Source organism: Diadema setosum, chromosome 14 (assembly GCF_964275005.1).
Source record: "Diadema setosum chromosome 14, eeDiaSeto1, whole genome shotgun sequence".
NCBI classification, from domain to species: domain Eukaryota; kingdom Metazoa; phylum Echinodermata; class Echinoidea; order Diadematoida; family Diadematidae; genus Diadema; species Diadema setosum.
In genome coordinates, this window is record NC_092698.1 from 9872152 (window position 1) to 9895775 (window position 23624).

Here is a 23624-nt window from a genome sequence, read left to right on the forward strand (position 1 = left end):
TGATTGTTATCATTGATGCTGCTGCTTTTGTTTTTCCATTCGAGTTTGATCCTCGGTGTTTTTTTTTTTTCTTTTTTTTTGTGCGCGGGTTTACTTTATTGCTAATTTGTTAAGTTGGAGGGGGAACTCTCTTTCATGAATCACGGTTTTTAGTTCACTGATTTCAGTCAATATAATGCAGTTATCAATTTCTTCTTCATGATGGTAATACATCTTAAGTTGATAAGCAGATACGAGTGAGTAAACACTGTAGTTGCAGATTAGCATTGACTTACTTTTATACTTCAGCAATCTCTTGCATTAGAATTACAAGGGCGCCACCATGGACAACTGCACGACACTGTTTTGTACACGGTAAGAATTTAATATCTTACTGAGCATTGTCTATTGAGAGTTCAAAATCTCACAGAGAAGGTGCTGTACATTTATCATGGCATGGCATTTCGATTGTTAGTGAACTGATATGAATTCAAATAATCGCATGCCTCCTCTTGATTTTTGCAATGCAACAGGTTCCCAACCATCGTGATGTTGCTTCAAAATATTTCGTCAGTATGCCATGCCCCCCCCCCAAAAAAAAAAGGAGAGGCATGAGACATCATATGTACATAGAGATATTTTGAATTTACAACTGGAGTAGCATGTACACAAGTGATTTACTCTTGATTATATTTCTCCCTAATATCAGATCATAAACTCAACCCAGACCTTTAATTTGCAAAACTTACAGTAGGCCTATATCATGTTGCAGTTTACCTTTCTAACATGCATCACGTATTTCAAACATAACCTGGAATGTACGTGAATAAATCCATCAAACGAACAAACAAACAAATACACACACACACACACACACACAAACAAACAAACAAACAAACAAACAAACGAACAGAGAAGCCAAAAAAACTACATGGAAAGCGAAACACATACAGTTAGAAAGAGCAATTTATGAAATGGTATACGGGGGATGTTTCTTTTTTTCTTTCCGTCGATGTTCACGATTAAGTGAGCAATAAAGTAGGATTAAGCCATTCATGCTTACAAACAAGAAAACGTGAGCTGGACGGTTGTATGTCCCCTATACGAGAGACCGAAGGCAGTGAGGACCATTGTACCGTCACCGTACTGCCTTCAGCCACATGAAAGATAACCCATAGTTAGTCTTATAGGCCTACCTATTGAGCCATGATGATTCCTCGTTACAGGTGCATGAGATGAAGACATTAACTACAGGAAATAGTCTCCGAGATAATCGAGGGTTTGAAATACTTACGTGACATACACTTGTACGTGGGCACCACTATTTCGACATTCCTTTCTGACACAATGTCATTCTGCAATGCTGCTGCGTTGTCGCTGGTAACATCTCGTGCACATCATGACAGGCCACGTCTCCTTTCCTTGAACGTAAACTCCGTATTTTCTGGCTATCCAATGCGATTACAGGAAGTCCTGTGTCTCTTCAGTCGAGAAGTTGTCCGAAAAATAACTCTTGTACAAGCTAGTGAAAGACATAGACATGCTATGATACAAGAACAGCTGCGTTAATGGGTGATATTGTGTTGTATTATATAGTGTAAGATACCTTTGTAATTCAAGTCCTGAACACACACACACACGCGGAGATGACACTCATTGTTGTAGGACTACACTTGCTAGCATGACACATCAGACGGGATGTAACAAAAGAAGGGCTTTACAAAGAAATATTGATTAGATGATCGGGGCAGCTAAACGGATTTCTCCCTTTTATCTTTCAGTCTTCTTCAACTTGCTACGTTCAGTAATGTTTGGATGCAGATATTGTGGATAGAAAGAAGTAAATTGGTGTGCAAGAACTGTAAGATAAGAATTTAGAGGTCTCTCTTCCTCCTTGTATACTGTTGATGTCTGCTTTGATCATGACGTACATGTATATGACATCTATACTCAGCAAAAACAATTTGGCTGCCAAAAGATAAGACTATGTCCTATAAAAAGCAGAATGAAACCATCCTTGTTAAGTTTTTTTTTTTTTTTTTTTTTCGAAAGCCTCGATCATCAATTCACTTTTATGACTCTTTTTTTTTTTATATATTTAACCTATTAGTTTGTTGCTGCTGTAAGTTTCTTATACTGGACTTTGCTTTTGAAGGAATTAATTTTCAGAGGAATAGAAGTAATTCGGCCTCTGCAATGAACCATGCAGCAGAGAATTCACGAAAATGTACAGTATAAAGAAACTTTCTTGTCATGCAAAAATCCCGTAGTGCGGAGTGGCACATACACTAATAAAAATACGCAATCAAAGTCATGCAGGAGACAGTAGACGGATCTGAAGAACACGTCTATATAGTTTTAAATTCTGCATGATGTATGATTAAAAAAAAAAGGCATCAGAAATCCTTCTAAGCATTACATTTTCTCAATAATCCCCACCGCTCTGTCCGGCCACATGCATCTTCATGAACAATTGTTACTGTACTTCAAGTAGTTCATTGTATTATTTCATACGTCAAGAATTCATACACAGCACCATGTAGGGATCTACTTTCAGCACGCTTGCGATACGATGAACTCATTCGTCCGGCTGTCTGTCTCGATTCTGTTTTTATTTGTTTTTGTTTGTTGATTTCCATCTGAGAAGAGGGCTGGATAGCCCATATTATTTAGCTATATGCTAAGCTGGTCTTCCATGGGGTCCAGTTGGATGTGAGGCGGGACCACTTCACCTGGTTAAACACCCTGTCACCATCTTCATGTTTTGAATCTGTCAAAGTCAGAATATACAACGCCTGCTTCCTTTCATGTATATTAGAATCTGCCGTTCTTTTGCTTTATACTTGTTGATTACATACATTACTTTCTTTTTGATAGAAAGTAAAAGTAAAAATAAGAAGTGAAATAATAGGCCTATAACAATTTCTGTCTGTATCACGAAGTTTCCTCTGCAAACGTTATGTAGACCCCTACCGACTTGGCAGAGTAGACCCTAATGACGTGGTACTGTACCATCATCATTGCGTTGTTCCCGATTATGCTTGAAATTACTTCCCCTTTCATCTTTATCTTTCTTTCGCAGGTTACCCATCCATTAGCTTAGCGATCATCACTGGCCCCACTTTACCTTTCTTTAGTGTTTGCTCACCCCATTGCTTTTTGATATACGATACTGGGAGAGACATGCACGCAGAACGCTGGGGAGGGATGGGGTTACTGAGGACTAACATTTGAAACGTAGGACAACCAAAATAACCCACAGCTATCTTCATTGTGGACAAGACTTTCTTGGAGGCACAATTGCTCAATGTTTTCCCACTCTCTTCACCGAAAGGGGGCTGCGGTGCCAATTATTATCACAATCCTTAGCACTCTAATGATTTAATCAAACAAGATGAAGAGTGTACTACACGAATACGTCATAAGGAAGGAGAAAGGCCAAATAAGAACAATGATGACAGAAGTGGGATTCAAAATGAGAGAGGATCGAGTGCGTGTGTTTGTGGGCGCGCGTGTGTGCGTAAGGAGAGAGAGAGAGAAAGTGTGTGTGTGTGTGTGTGTGTGTGCGTGTGTGATTAAGAGAATCTTAAGACCACTATTATCTATACCATAAATCATGAAAGTGAATGTACGTATCTTATACCTCAAGGAAAGAAGCGACAGCTGCTTTGCTAAAGAATCTTCTCATCTTGTCTGCTATAGGAGAAATTATTCTATGTACTTATATGGATATGGATGATTTTTTATTCTTAGATTTTGCTCTCTTCGAGGCGATCCGTTCAAGACATTTGGTAAGAAGGAGCAAGGCTAATCAAACATTTCATCCACTCGACGAATAATTCATGAGGGCGTTGACATAGTGCTTTGTTGTCTTGTTGTCTTTGTTGTTGTTGTCTTTGTTGTCTTGCGCGCGAGAGAAGCGGTGAATCTTTCGCTAGACCAAAGTAACGGTCCGTCTGGACGTATTGCTGTTACTGTGTTAGTTGGCTGAGTGGATGTCATCAAGACAGCATGGGAAAAGAGATTCTGCCGAATTCATGACCACGTCTTCCACTCTGGACTACTGGAAATTCTAAGCATAAGGATCGATGGCTCGGGAAACACAGTCCACAGGCAGCATGTAAGTTTTAACTTTGCTTTCCACGTTTTTTTTTTCCCCGAAACATTTGCAGCTTTAATATTTCTTTTTTACTTGAATTGACCGTAGTCTAGCAGCCCATTTTAATGAAAGTTTCGACTTGTGAATGTGGCTATTATCATGTTACGATCATTTTTTAAAACCTTGTTTTCTTTTATTTGTTGTTTTAGCCCGAGTATCAAGTTTGAGGAAAGCAAAGCTTTGTAATTGTAACTCGGAGAGTCATATATCATACATGGTTCTCTACTATCTAGGCCAGAGTGGCTTGATAGGGCGACCAAATTCTGAATTGTTCAGGGAGTGGATAAAGCAAAGATCTCCTACTCCAGATGAATTAGAAAAGTTAACGTGACGACTCGCCCGCACTCCCCATTTATTTATCTCAATTTGATTCAAAGATTCAAAAATTATCTCAAAGTGGTCATGTTGAAGACAATCTACAAGACGTCACATCACTGTTTTCTTTTTCCCCGCAGCATGAGCCGACTGCTTACGAAATGGACCTTCATCGTCTTCCTTTTTGTGTCCTGTATGATGATGTCCTTCATTTACACAAAACACGGTCAGTTTTACTCTCTCCGGTATCATTATTATACATTAGAGTTGGTTATGTAAACCATGTCAGCTTAGATAACAAAGAGTGGTGTTCTCAATGAAGTAAACATAAAAAGTTTATTGACAGTTTTCGACCAAAAACTAAGCAGGTTAGTATAGTGTCGGTTGAGATAGGGCTTCAGGTTTCCAACGTTTTTTGATGATGACTTCTGAGATAATGAGAAACCTCTTATGAAATATGAAAGAGTATATCCTTATAATTCTAGCGGAATTCAAAGTTTATTTGATGAACATTAGTTTTGAAATGGCTGAGATATCCAAAACAAAGCGATCCTAATAAAAGGTGACCGGGACCCACCTTTTATTATATTTTCGCTTTGTTTTACTTCGCTTTTTGGATATCTCAGGCATTTCAAAACCAATTTTTATCAAATAAATTTTGAACTCCTCTTAGAATTTTATGCTCTTTCTCATTTCATAAAGTGGTTTCAAGGTATCAAAAAGTTAAAAGCTGAATCCTCATCTCAACCAATACTGTACCACCCCTTTAAACATCAACTAAAACTTTTCAGGTAACATTTTGCAGGTCGCTTTGGCATTCATCTTCAAAAAGCCATGCCAGCGACCTGTATGAAATTGTTATCTCGTTTTTGTGGCACTGGGTAAGAAGGAAGAAATGGAGTCTCGGAATTACTACAAGTTCTTGTGAAATGATGGAATCATACTGTAGGAGCATGTTAGTAACGTCGTCATAAGAGCTGATAATCCCGATGATAGCATGTGTCCTACCATTGACGACTGGGTGCTAATTTTAGACACTTTGAGTGGATTCACTAACTTTCTTGCTCTTTACGTTTTTGCATTCTTTTTCCGATAAATCACTATTGAGGACTGAGTCTTCCGCACAAGAAATATAAGGGCTGCAGGGTCGTGATGCAAGTGACCAATTAGTAGAATATTTATAACATGATTGACGTTGTTAATTTATCGTTGTTTGAGAGTTGTTGGCTTGTTTGCTTCATCAATGAACAGGCCTCGTCCTTATTAGATTAGAATTTTTAAAGACATGGTTTACCATTGGCAGATGAAACAAAAACCCAGCTTTAGTGCTTCAAAAATTTATGAAATGTGAGTTAGGGATAGAAACAACCAGTGTAAAAAAAGTGAATCAGTATAAACAATGTGAAGTATTGTAAAATATACGTAATGGGAACAATAGTTATGATAAAAATTGTTTCTAGACTAAACCACAGTTATGGTTTAGTGAGAAAAGTAGTGATATCTCCTTTTCTTAGGCTTTATTGCAAAATGTTCATTATGTAGCATGTTTTTTGATACAACTGACCTGCACATATGCATCAAAATGTGGTAACTTGAACATTTTTCAAATCACGGCTCCAAAAGGTAAACAGTGCCTTTAAAATGCAAATTATTGCACGCCATGTTAAAGGTTGATATTAAAAAACAGAATGATAAAAGTTTTGTCAAATTTTGGATAAAATGAAATGAAATGAAATTTTGATTTACCAAACGATAACATAATAGACATTGTCGATACACCTGTGTATAGTCAAAATAGTCGATAGTTAAAGAACACTGTTGGTAAAGAGCTTCTTTAATCCGAAATGAAATAAGCTTCGATATGATTTGAAATTGAAGAGAAGGTGCGTACAAATGAACCTTAGTAATTACGTACCTTATTTCGTTTTCTGATTAACTAAGCTTCGGAGTAACGAATATTTTCAAGTTAGGATTAACGAACCTTCGGAATAATGAACCTTCAAAATAATGAACTGTAATCCTTATTTTAGGTCAGATTTTGATGAAACTTCGTCCAGCCTACTACTTGCATAATATGCATGAAAGCCAATAAGAACATATACGTTGGGTTTCGTTTTAGGGTGGAGGGTAGTTAATAGTGTATATTTTTGTTTTTGCATTTATGTTTAATCATATTTCCTGATGAATTCTACTCTGGCAGGAGTCTTACATGAGAGGCTGACGGCCTCTTTGGACAGCAGGCGACTAATGCCAAAATCGCTGTACTCTGAAGCCACCTACCATCCTGCATGGAAGCAGCTCATTCAGTTGTCGATGGACCAAAACTTAGGACCAGAAGAGCTCCAGAAACTCTTCAAACCGATCCCGAAAATCACTGAAGGGCCAGTCTCGGAGAGCGTGTTTGAGCAGTCATCGGGTGAGGACGATAAACCAAATGTCACGGCCAAACCCGCTGTCGCTCCGTCCGATAGCGATAAGCGTTTGACTGAAGGAACAAACTCACAAGGAAAGACGGTCGACACACAAACATCAAGAACAATTTCTGATCTTGATGACAACCGGATGAATGCCGGATCGATAGCTGACTTAGCTGAGAAAAATGCCTTATCTGACAAAATCGATCTGTTGCCACGGAAGGAGATCAAAAACTTAATTATAACAGATTCACCGCATTCCAAAGATAAACCAAAGGCTACACCACTGCCCCTCAAAGTGAAGAGTGCAGAAATGACTGTAGATCGCAATGACAGAGGCAGGAAAACCCGCCATAAAAAGCGTTCTAGAGTTGACCCTCCAAAGAAAACTACAAACCGATCCATCCCTGTGATCTTGGCCTCTACCAATTCGGCATTCCTAGACTTTACCGATAACTGGTTGGAGAGCCTCAAGCGGTGTGGCATTTCCAGCGGAATCACGCTAGTAGCCGAAGATCACAACGCGTATTACTACCTCAACAACCGCACCGACATCGAACTCGATGTCCTGCTTACTGACGAGGCGGAGTCTCCAAGTGAAAAGTTGCTTTTCGACTCGCCAGAATACAAGCGACTGGTTAACAAACGACCTAGCTACGTGCTCCGTCTTCTCGAGAATGGCCACGACGTCCTCTTCTCGGACGTCGACATCGTTTGGCTAAAGAATCCCCTCCCATACTTCGATGACAAACACGACGTCTGGCTGCAAGAGGACCAACACGACCCGCCGGTGTACTGCGCTGGGTTCACTCTCTATCGCTCGACTCCATGGGGCATAAAGCTGGTGAAGGAGTGGGTTAAGGAGTTGGGACGACACCCGACGCTACCAGACCAGAGGGTTCTCAACAACCTGCTGAAGAAGGACCGCTACCAGCAAGGCCTTAAACGCGCCGTTATGGACCCAACACTCTTTCCAAATGGAAATCTCTTCTTCGATCCTAAGTGGAGAGCGGCAAACTCAGGAGTTGAGACTGTGATGGTGCACAATAACTGGATTATCGGCCACGACCTTAAGGTTGAACGATTCAAGCAAGAAGGGTTGTGGTACCTAGATGATAAAGATGCCAAACAACGCACAAAGCGATAGTCGATTTATTCCTGCAATCTGGCTGGTGTCTCAGAACACTCATTTGCGGATATAGTAAAGAGCAATGAATTTTCAAAGACATATATTCATATTCTTGGAGTTTAATGAAATTTCTGGTAGACTTTCAATTCGAAAAACACAGTTGCTAATGGATGCTTTATGCTTCTATTCTTTACGTCTTATGAAGTGAATAGAATATCACGTTCGACGTTTGACATGTTGAGATGGGATTTTATGTTAGCGGTAACGTGACTCTCAAAGCCAAAACACAGTTCTTATATGTCTGTAGGACTGCCGATTTTCACTCCAAAATGTACAATCATGCATAAGAAATGTGCGGAATAACGCTGTTATAACACGATTTTAGTTGGGTTACGATGGAAATGAGAAATATAAGCCGAAAAGTCTCACCGGAAGTCTATCTATTTCCCGATCGGTGTTGCTACGTAATTTTTTATCATCATTTATCAATAATCGACAAATCGGGTCAGAGCGATATTCCGCGCTAGGGTAAATCGCGTGCAGCTTGGTGGAAAATACGATTGGAAGGGCACAATCGATCATCATGTAATGTTGTACAGTCCCACAATGCTGAATGGGGACAGCTATTCTGGAATAAAAGTGTACTACGACCAAAATTGTTCTACACTTATGATCTCAAAATGCTCCAAAACAACTCACTATCCTGACAAAAAGCGTCAGCCAGGTAAATTTCTTGTAGACCCATTTGATGTGTTGCAAGAAAATCCAAAAGGTGGAAGACGAAATTTTGAGCGCTTCTGAGAAGTGTTTTAGCTTCAACTTATAATGTCTTGAACGTCTGTGTAGTGGGATTCATTTAAATACGAAATGGTTCGAAATAAAAAACAGCCGCACAGAGCAATCGTGACTTTCATAGAGTTTATACGATTTCGTGCTTCGCATATGTCCTTCAGTTATCTTAGTATCCAGTATTATGTTGAGTATATACTAAAGTATAAAGTGTCCACAATGACTATTATACGTGTATTGTATATCTAATAATAATGTCTGATTTGTCTAAGATTTATTGTGGTCTGATTTTATGTCAGTATTGTCTGGGACTTTTTTTAAAGGTCCCATTTCTTCTCTTTTCTTTTCTTTTTCTATTCAAAACAACAACAACACAATGAGCATGCAGTGAGAGCACATTAAAAGGCAAAAAGTGACAAATCATGCTTTTCTCAGTCAGTGGTCATTCTGTATTTCAATCTTCATTCATAATATAGGTGTCAGAGCATACACTGCCAGCATCAATTTAAAAGGAAGACACAAAATGCAATTTTGTGTGTCAGCATCACTTTCCGTCTTTTAGACGTAACATTGTATAAATATACTTGAATCAAAATCTACATTGCATTTTGATAGTTACCATGAACAGAACGAGGTGCTGCTTCTTAACATGTGAACGGTGTTAATTGGACAAATTCATATCAATATCAAGGAGAGAAAGGACTGTCTCGAGATATGTTTGTACGATACATCTCACTCTAATGCACTTGCGTCAATTTGCACCATTTATAGTGAGGTGCCCGCACCTCGTCAGAGGCTAATGCCGTGGTCCGTCACCCTGCTAAAAATTGCTACAAGCGCACTGAACAAAAATTTACGCCCGGGACTGTGTTCAGTACGCTTGAAACTTGGCAGGGTTATCACAACCAAGGAAACTGTGGTTAAAACCGAAGTTTTTCTTGAAAATGTAATATATATACAAGGAATACGTGTATTAAGTACCATCACGGTCACCCGCACACTTCTTTTACGTGCTTTGTCTATGGGCCCCTTCCTCAGCGCACAACTATTCTGCATCGTTCGCGTTTGACGACGATAGCTGCAAATTTCTGGTATCGGTCACTGAACTTACGGTTCCTTTGGAATTTTCAGTATTTTTCCTGTATGCGAGTAGGATTTCATAGAATTTCAGTGACATAGTGTGATTTAAACATGCATAAACCTTAACTATGACGAGGTGCGGGTCACTCATGTATACTATGATACGCATGTCGATATCATGAACTTATTGTGATCGTAAACGTGGCATCATTTTGAGTACATGATATATTTACGGCATGAATGAACAGACAGATGTATTGGAGACTGCGTCTTTAACCTCAGAAACACTTCTGTATAATAATCATCAGGTTTAGCCACGCTCTAAAAGCCTCGACTTTTAGCACATACTCTTATAGAACATTCCCTCTCAGTACGATGCTACAGAATTTCTGTCCTGAAGATCAAAGATAATAATGAATGCCGTCATCTGTTAAATGCATGTGATGTATTTGATACGCAGGAATATACTGGGTAAGGTGATAAAGATTTACAGAGGCCTGTTTTCATCATTCTGTCTTCTACCATTGGTATCATACATAGCTGTATGCAATTCTTAATCATTGTTAATAATATCGAGTACAACACGTGTCAAGAATTTTTTTTTTTTTTTTGGGGGGGGGGTCAAGGTGAACTCTGATAAACATCATTGCTTATAACATCGACAAACAATTAACCTGTGTCTGATTCTCTCGGCAAAGGTGAGTCAAAGTGCGATCTTTTGTGCGTCCTATGAATGCAGTTTGATTAAGCCTTACGTCTTATAAGGCACACAATTTCGTTGAATTATTATCTATATAGAAAAAAAGCACTAAGATGAGGGAAGAATGGAACTTTATTTGCTTGAACTGTGTTCAATAAAAAGTCCTCCTTCGTGGCAAAGAGATGTTAATAGGTAAATTTCTTCTCAACAAAATAAATTTCATGATTTCATATGACTAATCGCTCTAAGAATATTGCAACATCCTTTCGTCATGTTCGTCATGACATCAAGCATCTTAATATTCTACAAGCAGTGCACAAAATATGAAATATCACCTCCTTCCAAAAGATAATGAAATAACACTGAAACAGCACATTTATGTTAAAGAGAACAAAAAAAGTATATGGGGGGTAGAGAAAGCAAACAAGTTGAGTAAAGTATTCTTCAGGTTTTCAAGAAGGGGGCTTCTGACCCCTGACTTAAATATCTATGAGCAAGTTACCACGTGACCGACGAGCCTATAGTCCTTGCGAAGACTAGGCAATGAGGATATTTAAAGTGCCTTGCTGAGGACGAAACCGCTGCTGCCACTGCACTCGAACCAGAGACCTTGTGCTCCAGAGTCCGCGGTCACAGTCCACTGAGTCGTATGTCCGGAACGACATTACACTCTCCTGGTGCATGGAAGTATCAAACCTGAGCTCTTGGAGGCAGAGATTATCTGAACACAGCTTCCCCGTTTCGTCCAAAAGCATTGATTATGTTACATTAATTCCACATTATGGAAAACGTCAACAAAGAAATAAAAAAGCATTTTCGCATTGGTAGCCTCCCACTGATTAAGTTTAAACTCGGCACGAGAGTACACACGCCAGCGCTTTCGTGCGTCAACCTTTTGTGCGCTTCGAACCCTTAAGCTCCAGTTCAAGTGCTTGACACATCGACCACGTACCAGAGCTATGCACTTCCAGCCATGTGATCCCAGCCATACAAGTAATCGTCGGCCTCTTGCTGCGGTGGCATGTGTCTGCAATAGTCCATTTCCAATGCCACCAGATTTTTGAAGGGATAGCCTTTGCCGACATGGAGAGACCAAAACGTCTTATTGTTACAATCCACGCCTACTCTTTTCTCCGTACACTCCAGTTTTCTCGCACTTCAGTTTTCTCGGTGCAAAAAGAAATGCATATTAAAAAGAGATTTGCTGCTGCAGACCTGCGGGTTCCCTGGGATACATCTGTCTAGCGAGTTGAATAAAGTCATCAGCCACGTCCAGATCTATTAGCCGATCCTGAACATATCAAAATGATAGAAAAGTAAAACAAAATAGAGCAAACCAGCCATATACAGTGCTAATATTATCAGAACTGTTATAAATCATTGTTGCAGTGGACTCTTAACGAAGTCCTTGGGACCGGCAGTTTTCTTTCGTTATTTCGAAATTTCGTTGTAACCGAACAAATAAACAATAATAATAATAAAAAAACAAACAAACATAGAGCGAATAATGTTAGGGGCTGAATTTTTACTTCGTTGAAACCGGAATTTCGTTATAACCGTGTTCGTTATATCGGGAGTGCACTGTATCATAATATAGAAGTTATCATTCTTATGATTATCATCACTGATATCTATTATATTGCCATCTTATCGTCATTATCATAACAAAATCGTCATCACCACCAATTCTCATTCTGTTGTGAGTAAGTATAGTCTATTCGTATCACTGTCTACGACCACTGTGTCGATGAGAATCGGCGGCAATTATCAGCGCCTCACCAGGATGATGGTGTACCGTCTGTCCTGCACCTCCGCATCCCCGAAAATCGCGGTCTGGTAGACGAGCAGGTGATGGAAGTCCGTGGCCTTTTCAGTCGGCGGCTCGGGAGCGGCCATACCCGAGGCCCTGCTTATCGACACCAGCCTGCCGGCGTCGGCTTCGAATCCTGGACAAGGATACAGACGGACGGGGAAGATAAAGACCATGCCGAAAACAAAACTACTATTTATTGACGTACAACGAGGGAATGTAACATGGGCTTTGCTGAGATTAAATTTGCCAACCCTATTACAATGTGTAAGACATTCTGTGATAGACACTGCAACCTCCCAACTCTTGGCTGCAATGACTACATTGTGCTACACGGACTTTAACACAAGCATATATGTGAAAGGCAATCAGAAACGCAACCCTACGAAAACTACAACATGACCAAAAATAATTGTAAAAAATCGATTATGAGTATGTTGACACTGTGTCCTGTATCCATCCCCCTGGTCATTAGGAGTCCTAAAAAACAAACAGACAAACGAACGAATCACAAACCATTACAAGCCCCTCCCACCACCACCACTTTGAAAAGAAGGAAAGTTAAGTAGTTAAGTAAGAAAGACAAAAATCAAAACGGAATGGGGGAGGATGTCAGGGGACGGGGAGGAGAGAAAGAGACGAGTTTATTCACATCCCTCACCATGGTAACGGATGTGGATTTACACTATGTACAGGTATCAATTCGTTTTTCTAGGAAGACTTACCAAGTTTTATGAGGACTTTGAGCCATCTTTCTTGGACTCGTTTCCTTGTCTGCCTGATGGCCTGGATCTTTTCATATATCGTCTTCTTTTCCTGGAAGGAATAAAAAATATTGTTTCATTTTTACACTCTTGATTTTCCCCAGAGCATAACATGTTTGGACATGTTTGTTAAACTAAGTGGTTGATTATACAAGTATCTACAAGTGACAAAATAATGACATTACATGAAATGAAAATGACCTGAATTGAAATAAAGAATGATACCGAAAAAAAAAAATGTAGCAACAAAGGACCAAAACACATCATTGTCAAAGAATAGAAATCAGCTGTAATTATTAAGGGCATTCATCAAAAATATGTCCTCTGTCCAATACGTTCTTACTGAGAAAGAGATGAAACTGAAAGTACTATTTTCCTTTATATACCTCATTTGATGAAACCCCGATTCTGATTGGTCAGAGGTGCAGTCAATGTTTTTTCGCTGTGCTGCCCAGCAGCCATCTAGCAGTCATGCCTACAGATATTTGCGTATTGCTGCTCAAAAGTATCTTGAGAGCGTATCTATGTTTTCGCATTGTGAAAACAAATGATACTTTACCTAATTTTCTGACCGGTAGCACGACAATTTCATATCCATTGCCTTAATTTATCATGAATATCTTATGAAATGGGACGAGGTATAATATGAAACAAAATGTTGAGTTTTTTCTGGTCACGGTTAAAACTATTTGCCCTCGTTGATTTCTCGGTAGTGCTATGCCCTCGAACTTCGTCTCTGGGCATAGCATCGTTGAGAAATCACCTCTGGGCAAATATTTTAGCCGTGTCAATATTTATACAACAGAGCTTTCGTGAATATTGTCGTGATTGTCTCGTCTTGTTGCAAGACGCCGTATAGGATAGCACATAGATTAAAATGAGAGTTTGACTTTATTCTAGTGTATCTACCATACTTGATTAGGTAGGGAGTATTTCGACATAGAATTTATCATTCATGGTCTGACTTTGAATTTGAAGGTCGTGATATCACGCAAAAAAAGTATTCTAGGATACGTTCGTCATCGACTTCTCTGTCTATGAGTTAAAAAACACTGAAGAGGGAGTGTAATACACATAAGGTAAAGGTATTTTCAAGGTCTTATAGAAATAAATCCCGACAACAATAATAACGAAATCGATACAAGCAATGTAATAAAGGGTTACAGTTTGTTATACCGAAGGATCGTTATACCGAAGGTTCTTTAGTTCGAAGGTTCGTTATTCCGAAGTTTCGTTATTCCGAAGGTTCGTTAATCCGAAAATGTGATAAGGTTTGTTATTCAGAAGGTTCATTAATCCAAAAATGAAATAAGGTTCGTTATTTCGAAGGTTCGTTAATCCGAAAATGAAACAAAGCTCGTTATTCCGAAGGTTCGTTACGGACCCTATTTCATGTTCTTATCAACAAACCTTCGGAATAATGAACCCTATTTCATTTTCGGATTAACGAACCTTCGGAATAACGAACCCAATTTCATTTTCGGAGTAACGAGCCTTCGGAATAACGAACCTTCAGAGTAACGCCACAAATGTTCGGATTAACGAACCCTTTTTCATTTTCGGATTAACGAACCTTTAGGTATAGGGAATTTGTGTGTTTCGGATTAACGAACCTTCGGAATAACGAATTTTTGGAATAAAGAACCTTCGGAATAACGAACAGCACCCAATATAAAGAACCCTAAAAATTGATGCCTACAACCTCTTCAAATGAAGACCAAAGGCAGAAACAATCAAAGGGAAACGAGGAAAAAATAGCGGAAATATGAAAAAGCATATTGCTATCGAGCTATTCATCCTCATTCAAATACGTGCAGTTTGTCACGTTTGTCGTCACAAACTTGCTGATTAAAAGTTTCTAACAGTTAACAAACAAAATATCTTCTAGAGATGATTGTTTGACAGTTCAAAGGTCATGCAACGCAGACTTTGGTTCCTCTTCGGCATGTCCTTATCTTTATTTGATTTGGCCTCCCCCAAGCATGCATCGAAATAGCTCACTTTGCACCTAGAAGTTAACTTTACACAAAGCATGAAGAAAATAGGTTCTGATAAGAATGAAATCATGATCTATGTCGGAAATGAATGACTAAGATGATTTCCCTTGATTACTTTTAAAAAATTTTATATGATCAAGTTTTCTAACAGAAATGACGTCAGGTCGGTATTGGTTAACTTTCAGACATGACTTTTAAGTAGAAAAGTCGAGAGGTAATTGTACAGAAAACTAAAAGATTAAAGACTTACACGATACATGGCCTGTACCAACGCGCTATAACAAAAGTGAAAACTTTCCTCCTGACAGCACATTTCGAATACTTGACCTTTCAAAATATTCATGATGATTATTTTGACGTACAAACAAGGACAAAATGATTCCAAAAATCATTTCTCGATTCATAATTTTGGTACATGTAAATAACAATAACAACAAATGAACAATGGTAGCATTTGCGGTGTATGCTCTGTTCTCTCTGGAGACATTACCATCATAAATACTGTGTCAACCACCCATTTATTCACACACGATAATAATATTAAGGCAAATTATGTGATCCGACAATGTATGCTCCATCAAGGTTCGGACCAATAATCGTCAACCGTGCTCTGTCCCAATGACGTTCAATCTAAGATATTTAGAATACATGGTCAGTCGAGAACCAGAAGGTTTTAACTCTGTGGACAATGTACAGTATTAATGCCCTTTTGCTGCTCAAATGATCACTGTTGTTTGTGTGATCAAAATTGAGGAACGACTACTTGACTGCTGCCTTGTCCCTACCGACTGTGAAGCCGTAGTCCGCCACTTCCTGATGAGCGAGTCGAGCTCCTTGTCCTGATCGCATCTTGTGTGAGTGATGTCGTATGGGTCGGACCACAGATTGACGTCGTCCTCCCATGATCGGTAACTGGCGATGTAGGCGTCGACCAGCGTCCCGTCACTGTCGAAACAATTATCAAGTTATTTTTTAAAAAAAAAGGAGAGAGATGGTAAGGCCAAGTATCAGAGTCGTGACTCGAAAAGACTGGGAAAGAATGGGACAACAGACACGGGAATTGTTCCATGTACAATTGATGCAAATATTTGATGTAGGATATGTCTGTACCATGAGCATACGATAAGAGTTGCACATGCAGGGATCTGTAGTTAATATGTCATATCGCAAAGTTTAAAGAACATGCCATGTCTGCAGTTTGCAGTTCTTTATAACCTATTCTAATCTATTTTCATCTCGTCAGTTGACGAGAACTGATTGGAGACAAACTCTCACCTCATGCCAGCTTTGCTAATGTTATCATGACACACTTACCGCTGATGTCTGGATGTGTCATCAACCAAATATGATATGGTCACTGTTTTAAGAAGAAATCAACCACAAAAATGAATAAACTTCAGAAGAAAGGCAAAAATATTCCCTATCCTACTCAGAATGGTACAAAAATGACAAAAATCGAACAATAACTAAGGAAGATATGACATTTTGATTTTTTTTTTCGGAAAACATTTTTTTTTTTTTGCCCAGTCCTTATGAATATTAAAATGAACGAGTTGATGATGTCTTACCCTCTCAATTTTTCGTGTGTGTTATACAATGTAATATAATTTGGAAAATTTTTATTTGTACCTTATACATACAAGTAAAAGCATGCTCCCATATTAAGATATGTCCGAGTTAACATTTGTTCTTTTTTATTTTGGGTAGTTTTAAGACAATTTTTATATTTATACAGCTGAAATATGTGATTTTGTCATTTCTGTATATAAATATAAAACTGTGAGAACATGACATCGTCAACTTGCTGATTTGAATATTCATAAGGATTGGTAAAGAAATGTTTTCCAAAAAAAAGTTAAATTTTAAAATGTCATATCTTCCTTATTTCTTATCTGATTTTTGTCATTTTTGTATCGTTCTGTAGGGAATATTTTCTTCTTTCATTTGACGTGTAATTATTTTGGGGTTGCATGATTTCCTCTTTAACACACACTGGACATGATAATGCAGCAGGCAATATCGACGTCATCCTACTGATGCTACCTCAGTCTTTCTTTCTCTTTTCTTTTTTAATCTATGAAAGCCAGGTGCATTGCAGTTGGACATGATAAGACGTCGTAATTCTAAGTTTTTTTTTCTCTTATCTGTCTTCATCAACATGACAATGTCACCAGTAAAAAGGACAGGGCAGGCTGATTGACAACAAGAATGATTATGGTCGTCCACCCATTCCCTGCAATGTGTTGATAAGCGCGACTGTATTTTACTAGACAGTATCTTGCATATTTGCTGATTTGTTTTCTAAGAAATGAGAATGATTTGCATCAGATTGCGTGTGAGTTTTATAACTATGGAAATGCTTGACTGCTGGTCCCTGATGACATCTTGAAAACATATAAACAATGTAAAGTGTATTTCAATAGTTGATATACAAACACGATGACAAAACGTCTTTATTTCGTAAGGTGATAGAAACTAAAAGCAGTCATGATGTCATGTCTGTATTTGAACCTTTAAAGGGATGGTGTGGTTTTGGTGGAGATTGGTATTCAGGTTTTTTAACTTTTTTGCGAGATAATAAAAAAACCGACTTATGAAATATTTGAGAGCATAAAATTCAAAGCTCAATTTAAAGTTTATTTGATGAAAATTGGTTTCGAAATGGCTGGGATATCCAAAAACAAACTAAAACAAAGTGGTCCTAATAAAAGGTGGGTCCCATCTTTTATTAGGATCTTTTGTTTCTGGATATCTCAGCCATTTTAAAACCGATTTTCATCAAATGAACTTTAAATTCCTTTAAAATTTTATGATCTTTGTGATTTTATCTAAGTGGTCTCTAAATATCTTGCCAAAAAAATAAAAAAAATAAAAAAAATCTGAATCCCCAACTCAATCAATACTATGCCAACCCTTTAACTGTGACATCTTTCAATTTTACTTCCGCGTTGTAATTCAGCACGTGACAAAACTAATTAACACTGTATGTCTTTTCGCTTATTGCACCTCATGTGTTTCGGTGGACAAAGACTGGTGATCACATTATTACACAGAAAGGGAAACCAAACGAACAATAAGACGCAACAGCAATTCTCTAGGGTGAGCAAAAATCTATAACAGATCCAGGACAGAACAACAATACAATAAGAACGTTTTCAGGACAGGACACTACAGAGTGGCTTTGCAATTACAGTGAAGATTTTGTAACAAAAATTAAGATATGCAGCAAGAATGGAATTGAAACATGTAGTTTATAGAAGTAAAAACAATGCTACAATAGTGATAGCTAGGTGAAGGAAGGATGCTAATTCAGTAAATAAGTAAATAAGACAATAGTGGTAACTGGTCATGCTTGTACTATGATAGAGTAGACACACAAACAAAGAAATTGTATGTATGCATGTAAGTATGTATAAGTATGTATGTATGTAATGTACATCGGTTTTGCCGTCATATTTTTATATGACAGATCATCAAAGAGAGCGATCTTAAATACAAAACAAACACGTTAAACAAGAAGGACGGCACTGCAGTGCTTTGCGAGACATACAATTTTTAACATGGATGCGGAGAGCACACTATCAAGAGAATTCCTTTGCACTGGAAGGTACGGCAACAGCGAGGAAAGATTTGCAGTTATCTGATGTTTTGTGAGAAAACAATACCATCGAGACAAGAGATTTCCATTCTGGCGTCATAATTAAATGATGCTAATGGTCGGTGGGGTTTCCAAACTAACTTTGAAAAATCTAACGTATTTCTGACCACAAGGAGTCAACATTATATCCGACCTCTTCGGGTTCAGGTGTAGAGTTTGGTTAGTAGGATAGAAGTGAACTATGAAGAGTTAGTAAAACATAGTCACTTAAGTCAGCGTTCACATGAAGATACCGAGACATGGCGCATAATACTATAATGTTCTTTGTAGGCTCGGTTTTTTTTTTTTTCTTTATGTGTGTAAAATATTCCGCTTTAACTATGCTTCAGGCTCTCTCTCTACACGTGTAACATGACATTTGACGTTGCGAACCGGGAACTATAGGTAACTCAACAGGAAATTTCCCCTGAAATCCGTACTATGAGTCACTGCCATACTGCGTTGCTTTTATACATTGTCTTAAAGGGGAATGAAACCACATTATCTATATATGAATATATATATATATATATATATATATATATATATATTATACCTGTATACAGTAGCCTGGTATAATGGATTGCGTAAATGCGGTAATATTAGCAGAACACCGAGGTGACATTCTTTGAGGAAAATCTGACATTCAGTTCAAAAGTTAGAATCTTTTTAAAGGTCCAGTTTACCTTTGGGAGCAGTGATTTCAAAACTGTTCAAGATATCAAATTTGATGCATATGTGTAGGTCTGTTGTATCATAAAACATCCTACCATATGAAATATTTGCAATAAAACCTAAAATATAAGGAGATATCAGGGTTTTTCTCGGTAAACCGTAACTGTATACGGTTTAGTCTGGAAACATTTTTATTATAACTATTGTTCACATTTTGTGTATTTAACAACACTTAACATCGATTATACGGATTCAAATTTTGACAGTGGTTGTTTCTATCCCTAACACACATTTTAGAACTATTTTAAAGCACTAATGCTTTCATCTGCAAATGGTAAATTATGCCTTTAAGGTTCAGTGCCGCCATTGCTGGATAAGAAAAGTTGCTGTCGTCTCGCATGGACAACCGTATAATGAAAATAAAGTAAAGAGAATTCGACAAAATTTCATTAAAAAAAATCAAAAGTGCTCATTTCTTCCTCTTGATACTGATATCCAACCCGGCAACTTACGACTGAGTGAAGCGCACCAGGGAAAGCCTGACATCTTGTATTTTGCTTGTTTTGTTTGTTTATCTGTTATCACTTGTATTATCTTGCAAATGCCGAATAAATAAAATAACAAATAATAATGTCAATTATGTCAAATCTCCAGTTTTCTGCAATAGCAATAAGTTTTCTGCAATAAAGTCAAGTGTTTTTTTCAGTATGTTGTATATTCTTTATCATCGTGTCTATGCGTGGCGTCACGAAATGTAGTGTCGTCATGCAACAATGGCAATTGAGGACTGTCCGATTTTCATCGAACTTCGCTGACGTGAGCTTGTTTTAAGAATGATACATTCATGCACCCCACATAATCATATCTGGGTTTCATTCTCCTTTAATAGCTTATTAAAATTGACCGAATTGATACAGGTGTAGATTTTATGCACTTCAGCATGCCAGGATAACGAATGAATCTTTAAGAATCTCGGTTTTGATTGATGCGTACAACGTTATCAATGGTACCCCATGGGCCGTGAATTCTAATGGGATGACTATGCACACGTTGCAAACCAAGTCCTCAAAACCAGATAAACAATGATAGAGACCTATAGATAGCGTGGTGGTTATTTGGCAAAGATAATTGTTTCTTACTTTGGATGTTGATCGGGTATATAGCCGACTCGTCTGAGCGAGAAAAAATACAACAAAAACATAGATTCCAAAGTATATTTGAAGGGACAATGGGGAGAAAAGTGTTTTGTATACATAATAGTGAATCATGCGATATGAAAGACAATGAGATGAATACAGGGGACAGCTTTCCATGCAATGTCGAAATCAATTGTCTATTCTGCATTACATGCCAAACACATGGAAGTGAAAGTGCTATGACGTAATAATCAGATAATGTAGGATCATTACGATTGTGAGAGATATGCTAATAAATAATCTGTGCAGTCTTGTCACTTATAGATCTATTTTGGGCAGTAATTCGACAGAAATAACTTTATTTCATTTGAAAAAAAAAAGCAATCAGCAACATATCAATTATTAACGTGATAGCATAATTCAATACATGGAGTTCCAACTGGCTGTAATTGAAGACCTGAATATAAGAACGACCCAAGTCCAATTTTTGGCCAAATTCAGTTTGACATGGGAAATTGTAGCTTATGGATAGACTCATCTTGTGTATAAATGATAAATCCTAATTACCTCCGGAAGTGCCTGAAATTAATGAGTTAAATCTTATATGAATGTAAAAATAAAGGACTTGGGTCATTCTAACATTCATATTATAGCGCCCTCTCTCATCCTTCTCTCATCTCTATAGCAGAATATCATGTATATGATTCAAAGAACGACCCAAGTCCATCACACAAAATGGCCTCTCCACAATTAATGTAAATGTTAATTGTCATAATAATATATGTTCTAATTTGTATATACAATGTTGCCTTCCCATCACAGTTGAATAGAATATTATTGGATGAATAAAAGAGATATGAAGTTTTTTTTTTTTTAAAGTTTACTCGAAACGGTCTTCCATGGACTTGGGTCGTTCTTATATTCATATACTCAATTATTCAAACAGTTGTCAGATTTCTATTGATGTACAAAAGAATTCCACAGGTGCACTTGTGCCTTTGATGATCGATGTTCCAAGCCGCCGTCTTGCTGAGCAATCTGAAGATTCATTTTGAACGTTATCATAATGTTGGCCATATTTTGCTTATTTATTTATTAAATGAAATGAAATTTCACTTAATAATAAAGCATGTAAAAAAAAGTCAATTCCGTTCAGAAATTTGCGCAAAAGTGTAAATCAGAGCTGTATTATGTGAAAATGTTTAAAACTGTACCATCCTGGAAAGCTGGTTTTATCACTTTTCGACTTAATTTCCCCAAATGAAATTAATATGTAATAATCTTCGAGTATAATTCTTTATTGATAGATATATCAGATTAGTGCCCGCATATGCCCAATCGAGTAATCTTCATCTTCATTTCAGCATTTTTTCCTCAATTTCTGTTCGCTCATCCTCGTGTCTGTACCACCTACCATTCATAAGAAGGGATAGCGAAAAGTAATTACCATCACAAAGACATATCTTCCTTTGAAAGTGGCTGGTGATTATGTAATGAGACACGAGTCAATTTGTCTTCGTATCGGTGCGGCAGATAGTGTTTGGCACATGCTTCAAATATTTTTGAGCGGCGGCTTCGAACATAGATCAAAGGGAATAACTCCGTTGTTACTCCATCCTGGGAGGTGTTACAGAGATGGAGTGACAACTCTTCGTTCGTAATTCATGCAAACGCATGTTTGGGTTCAAGGCGTTACAATGGGATATCTAGCATTCCATTACGCTTTGAAGTCATGCTCGGCACCGCTCTAGTTGCAAGACGAAGTTCGGAGACGAAGAACGCATTTCACCTTTCGTTGAATTACAAGCTTTATTTCACCGCAAATTGTTTTATAAAATACTCGAATTGATTTAGAATAGTTTAGGAAAGAATTCAATATTATTAACATGTTTCTTCGTAATTCGCAAATCGAAAGGAAATGAAAATTAGGCCCTCTTAAAAACCTAATTTTTTCTATAATGCGCACATATCCGCATGTTTAATTTTCTATCTTTTAATAAGGGATATTTTGATCTTTCAAATAAAGTACTCCGTTAAAGCGTGTTCCAGCGTGTTTTTAAACTATTTGCTGTTAAAATTGTGAGTTTAACACTGCATTTTGATTCGCTGCTCCAATTCAAGGTACACAAATTCATTGTTGCCATCACATTGAAAGAGAGAGCGAATTGCAGTATATAGGAGCAAATATTTCTAGATGTGAGAGCGCTAGTCCCGATTATTGATGCTCTCTTTTGTCAAAGCACAATAAATATCATGGGTAACACCTGTAGTTGAACGCATAACTTCTCGGCGGTGCCGCGCATGACTTCAAAGGAGAGCTTTAGTTGCCTCTCCTTCTCTAGCACCTCCCTGCTCCATCTCTTCAACCATAAGAAGCTGATGACTTACCCATTTCCTAGTAGAGAGGACGATTCATTCGGTGTCTGCGATATCCGCTCGTACCGATCATCGATATCGTCGTATCGATCTCGTTTTCGCCATGGGCAGCAAATGGCCATTACGCCTCGGATGGGCTGACCAAACAGGTCGTTACTCTCGTCAGATTGTTTACTTCTTGTTCGTATATAATTATCTTTTCCGTGATGCCCTTGCTGGAAACAGGCTTTTGACGACACCTTCAATCATCTGCTTTGTAATCTGTATCCAAGTTCATCAAGCTCTTCACACATTATGATATGTGGCCCGATAATCATGTGTGATTTCTGTGTATGTTTAGAAGTTTCCCACAATATTATCGTCTACAATTATACATCACACGTTAAACCATTAAAATTACAGAGTCGGCGTTGTAAAGAACCTTTAAATGTTGTTCCCTTTGATCCTCCAAATACGAAGCTTGATCGTTGTCAATTCTGATGAGATCAGTGTACGCAATGGCTTCACATTGTACATGTAGTTTGTTAAAAAGCTTGTAAACTACCAACTACAGACAGTTCTCAGCGATGTTAGTGGATATTGTGGGATGGTAAACTTGTTACGTAATTGAGAATTCGTGAATAACAATACCTTACAAGCACACTAACACAGTCTAACAAGCCAG

At 38.0% G+C, this 23624-nt stretch overlaps 2 protein-coding genes across 2 annotated transcripts; one reads left to right on the forward strand and one right to left on the reverse strand.

Annotated features, from left to right (window-relative positions):
• The first annotated feature begins 6634 nt into the window (after window positions 1-6634).
• On the forward strand, window positions 6635-8014 carry LOC140237920 (uncharacterized). The gene has a single exon (XM_072317851.1). It carries the CDS (start codon window positions 6635-6637, stop codon window positions 8012-8014), a length of 1380 nt encoding a protein of 459 aa, XP_072173952.1.
• A 3726-nt stretch (window positions 8015-11740) lies between these two features.
• Window positions 11741-23207, reverse strand: LOC140238057 (melanoregulin-like). The gene is made up of 6 exons (XM_072317980.1): window positions 22973-23207; window positions 20588-20620; window positions 15922-16081; window positions 13101-13191; window positions 12345-12511; window positions 11741-11856 (listed from the first exon to the last, which is right to left on the reverse strand). Exons 1-6 carry the CDS (start codon window positions 23080-23082, stop codon window positions 11755-11757), a joined length of 663 nt encoding a protein of 220 aa, XP_072174081.1. The 5' UTR covers window positions 23083-23207; the 3' UTR covers window positions 11741-11754.
• Window positions 23208-23624: the final 417 nt, after the last annotated feature.

Coding starts and splice junctions, on each gene's coding strand:
- LOC140237920 (XM_072317851.1), top strand. CDS start 6,635: ATGAATTCTACTCTGGCAGGAGTCTTACATGAGAGGCTGACGGCCTCT.
- LOC140238057 (XM_072317980.1), bottom strand. CDS start 23,082: ATGGCCATTTGCTGCCCATGGCGAAAACGAGATCGATACGACGATATC. Junction 16,082..20,587: donor ATACCCGATCAACATCCAAA/GTAAGAAACAAT, acceptor TTGTTTCGACAG/TGACGGGACGCTGGTCGACG. Junction 13,192..15,921: donor GGACTACGGCTTCACAGTCG/GTAGGGACAAGG, acceptor TATTCCTTCCAG/GAAAAGAAGACGATATATGA.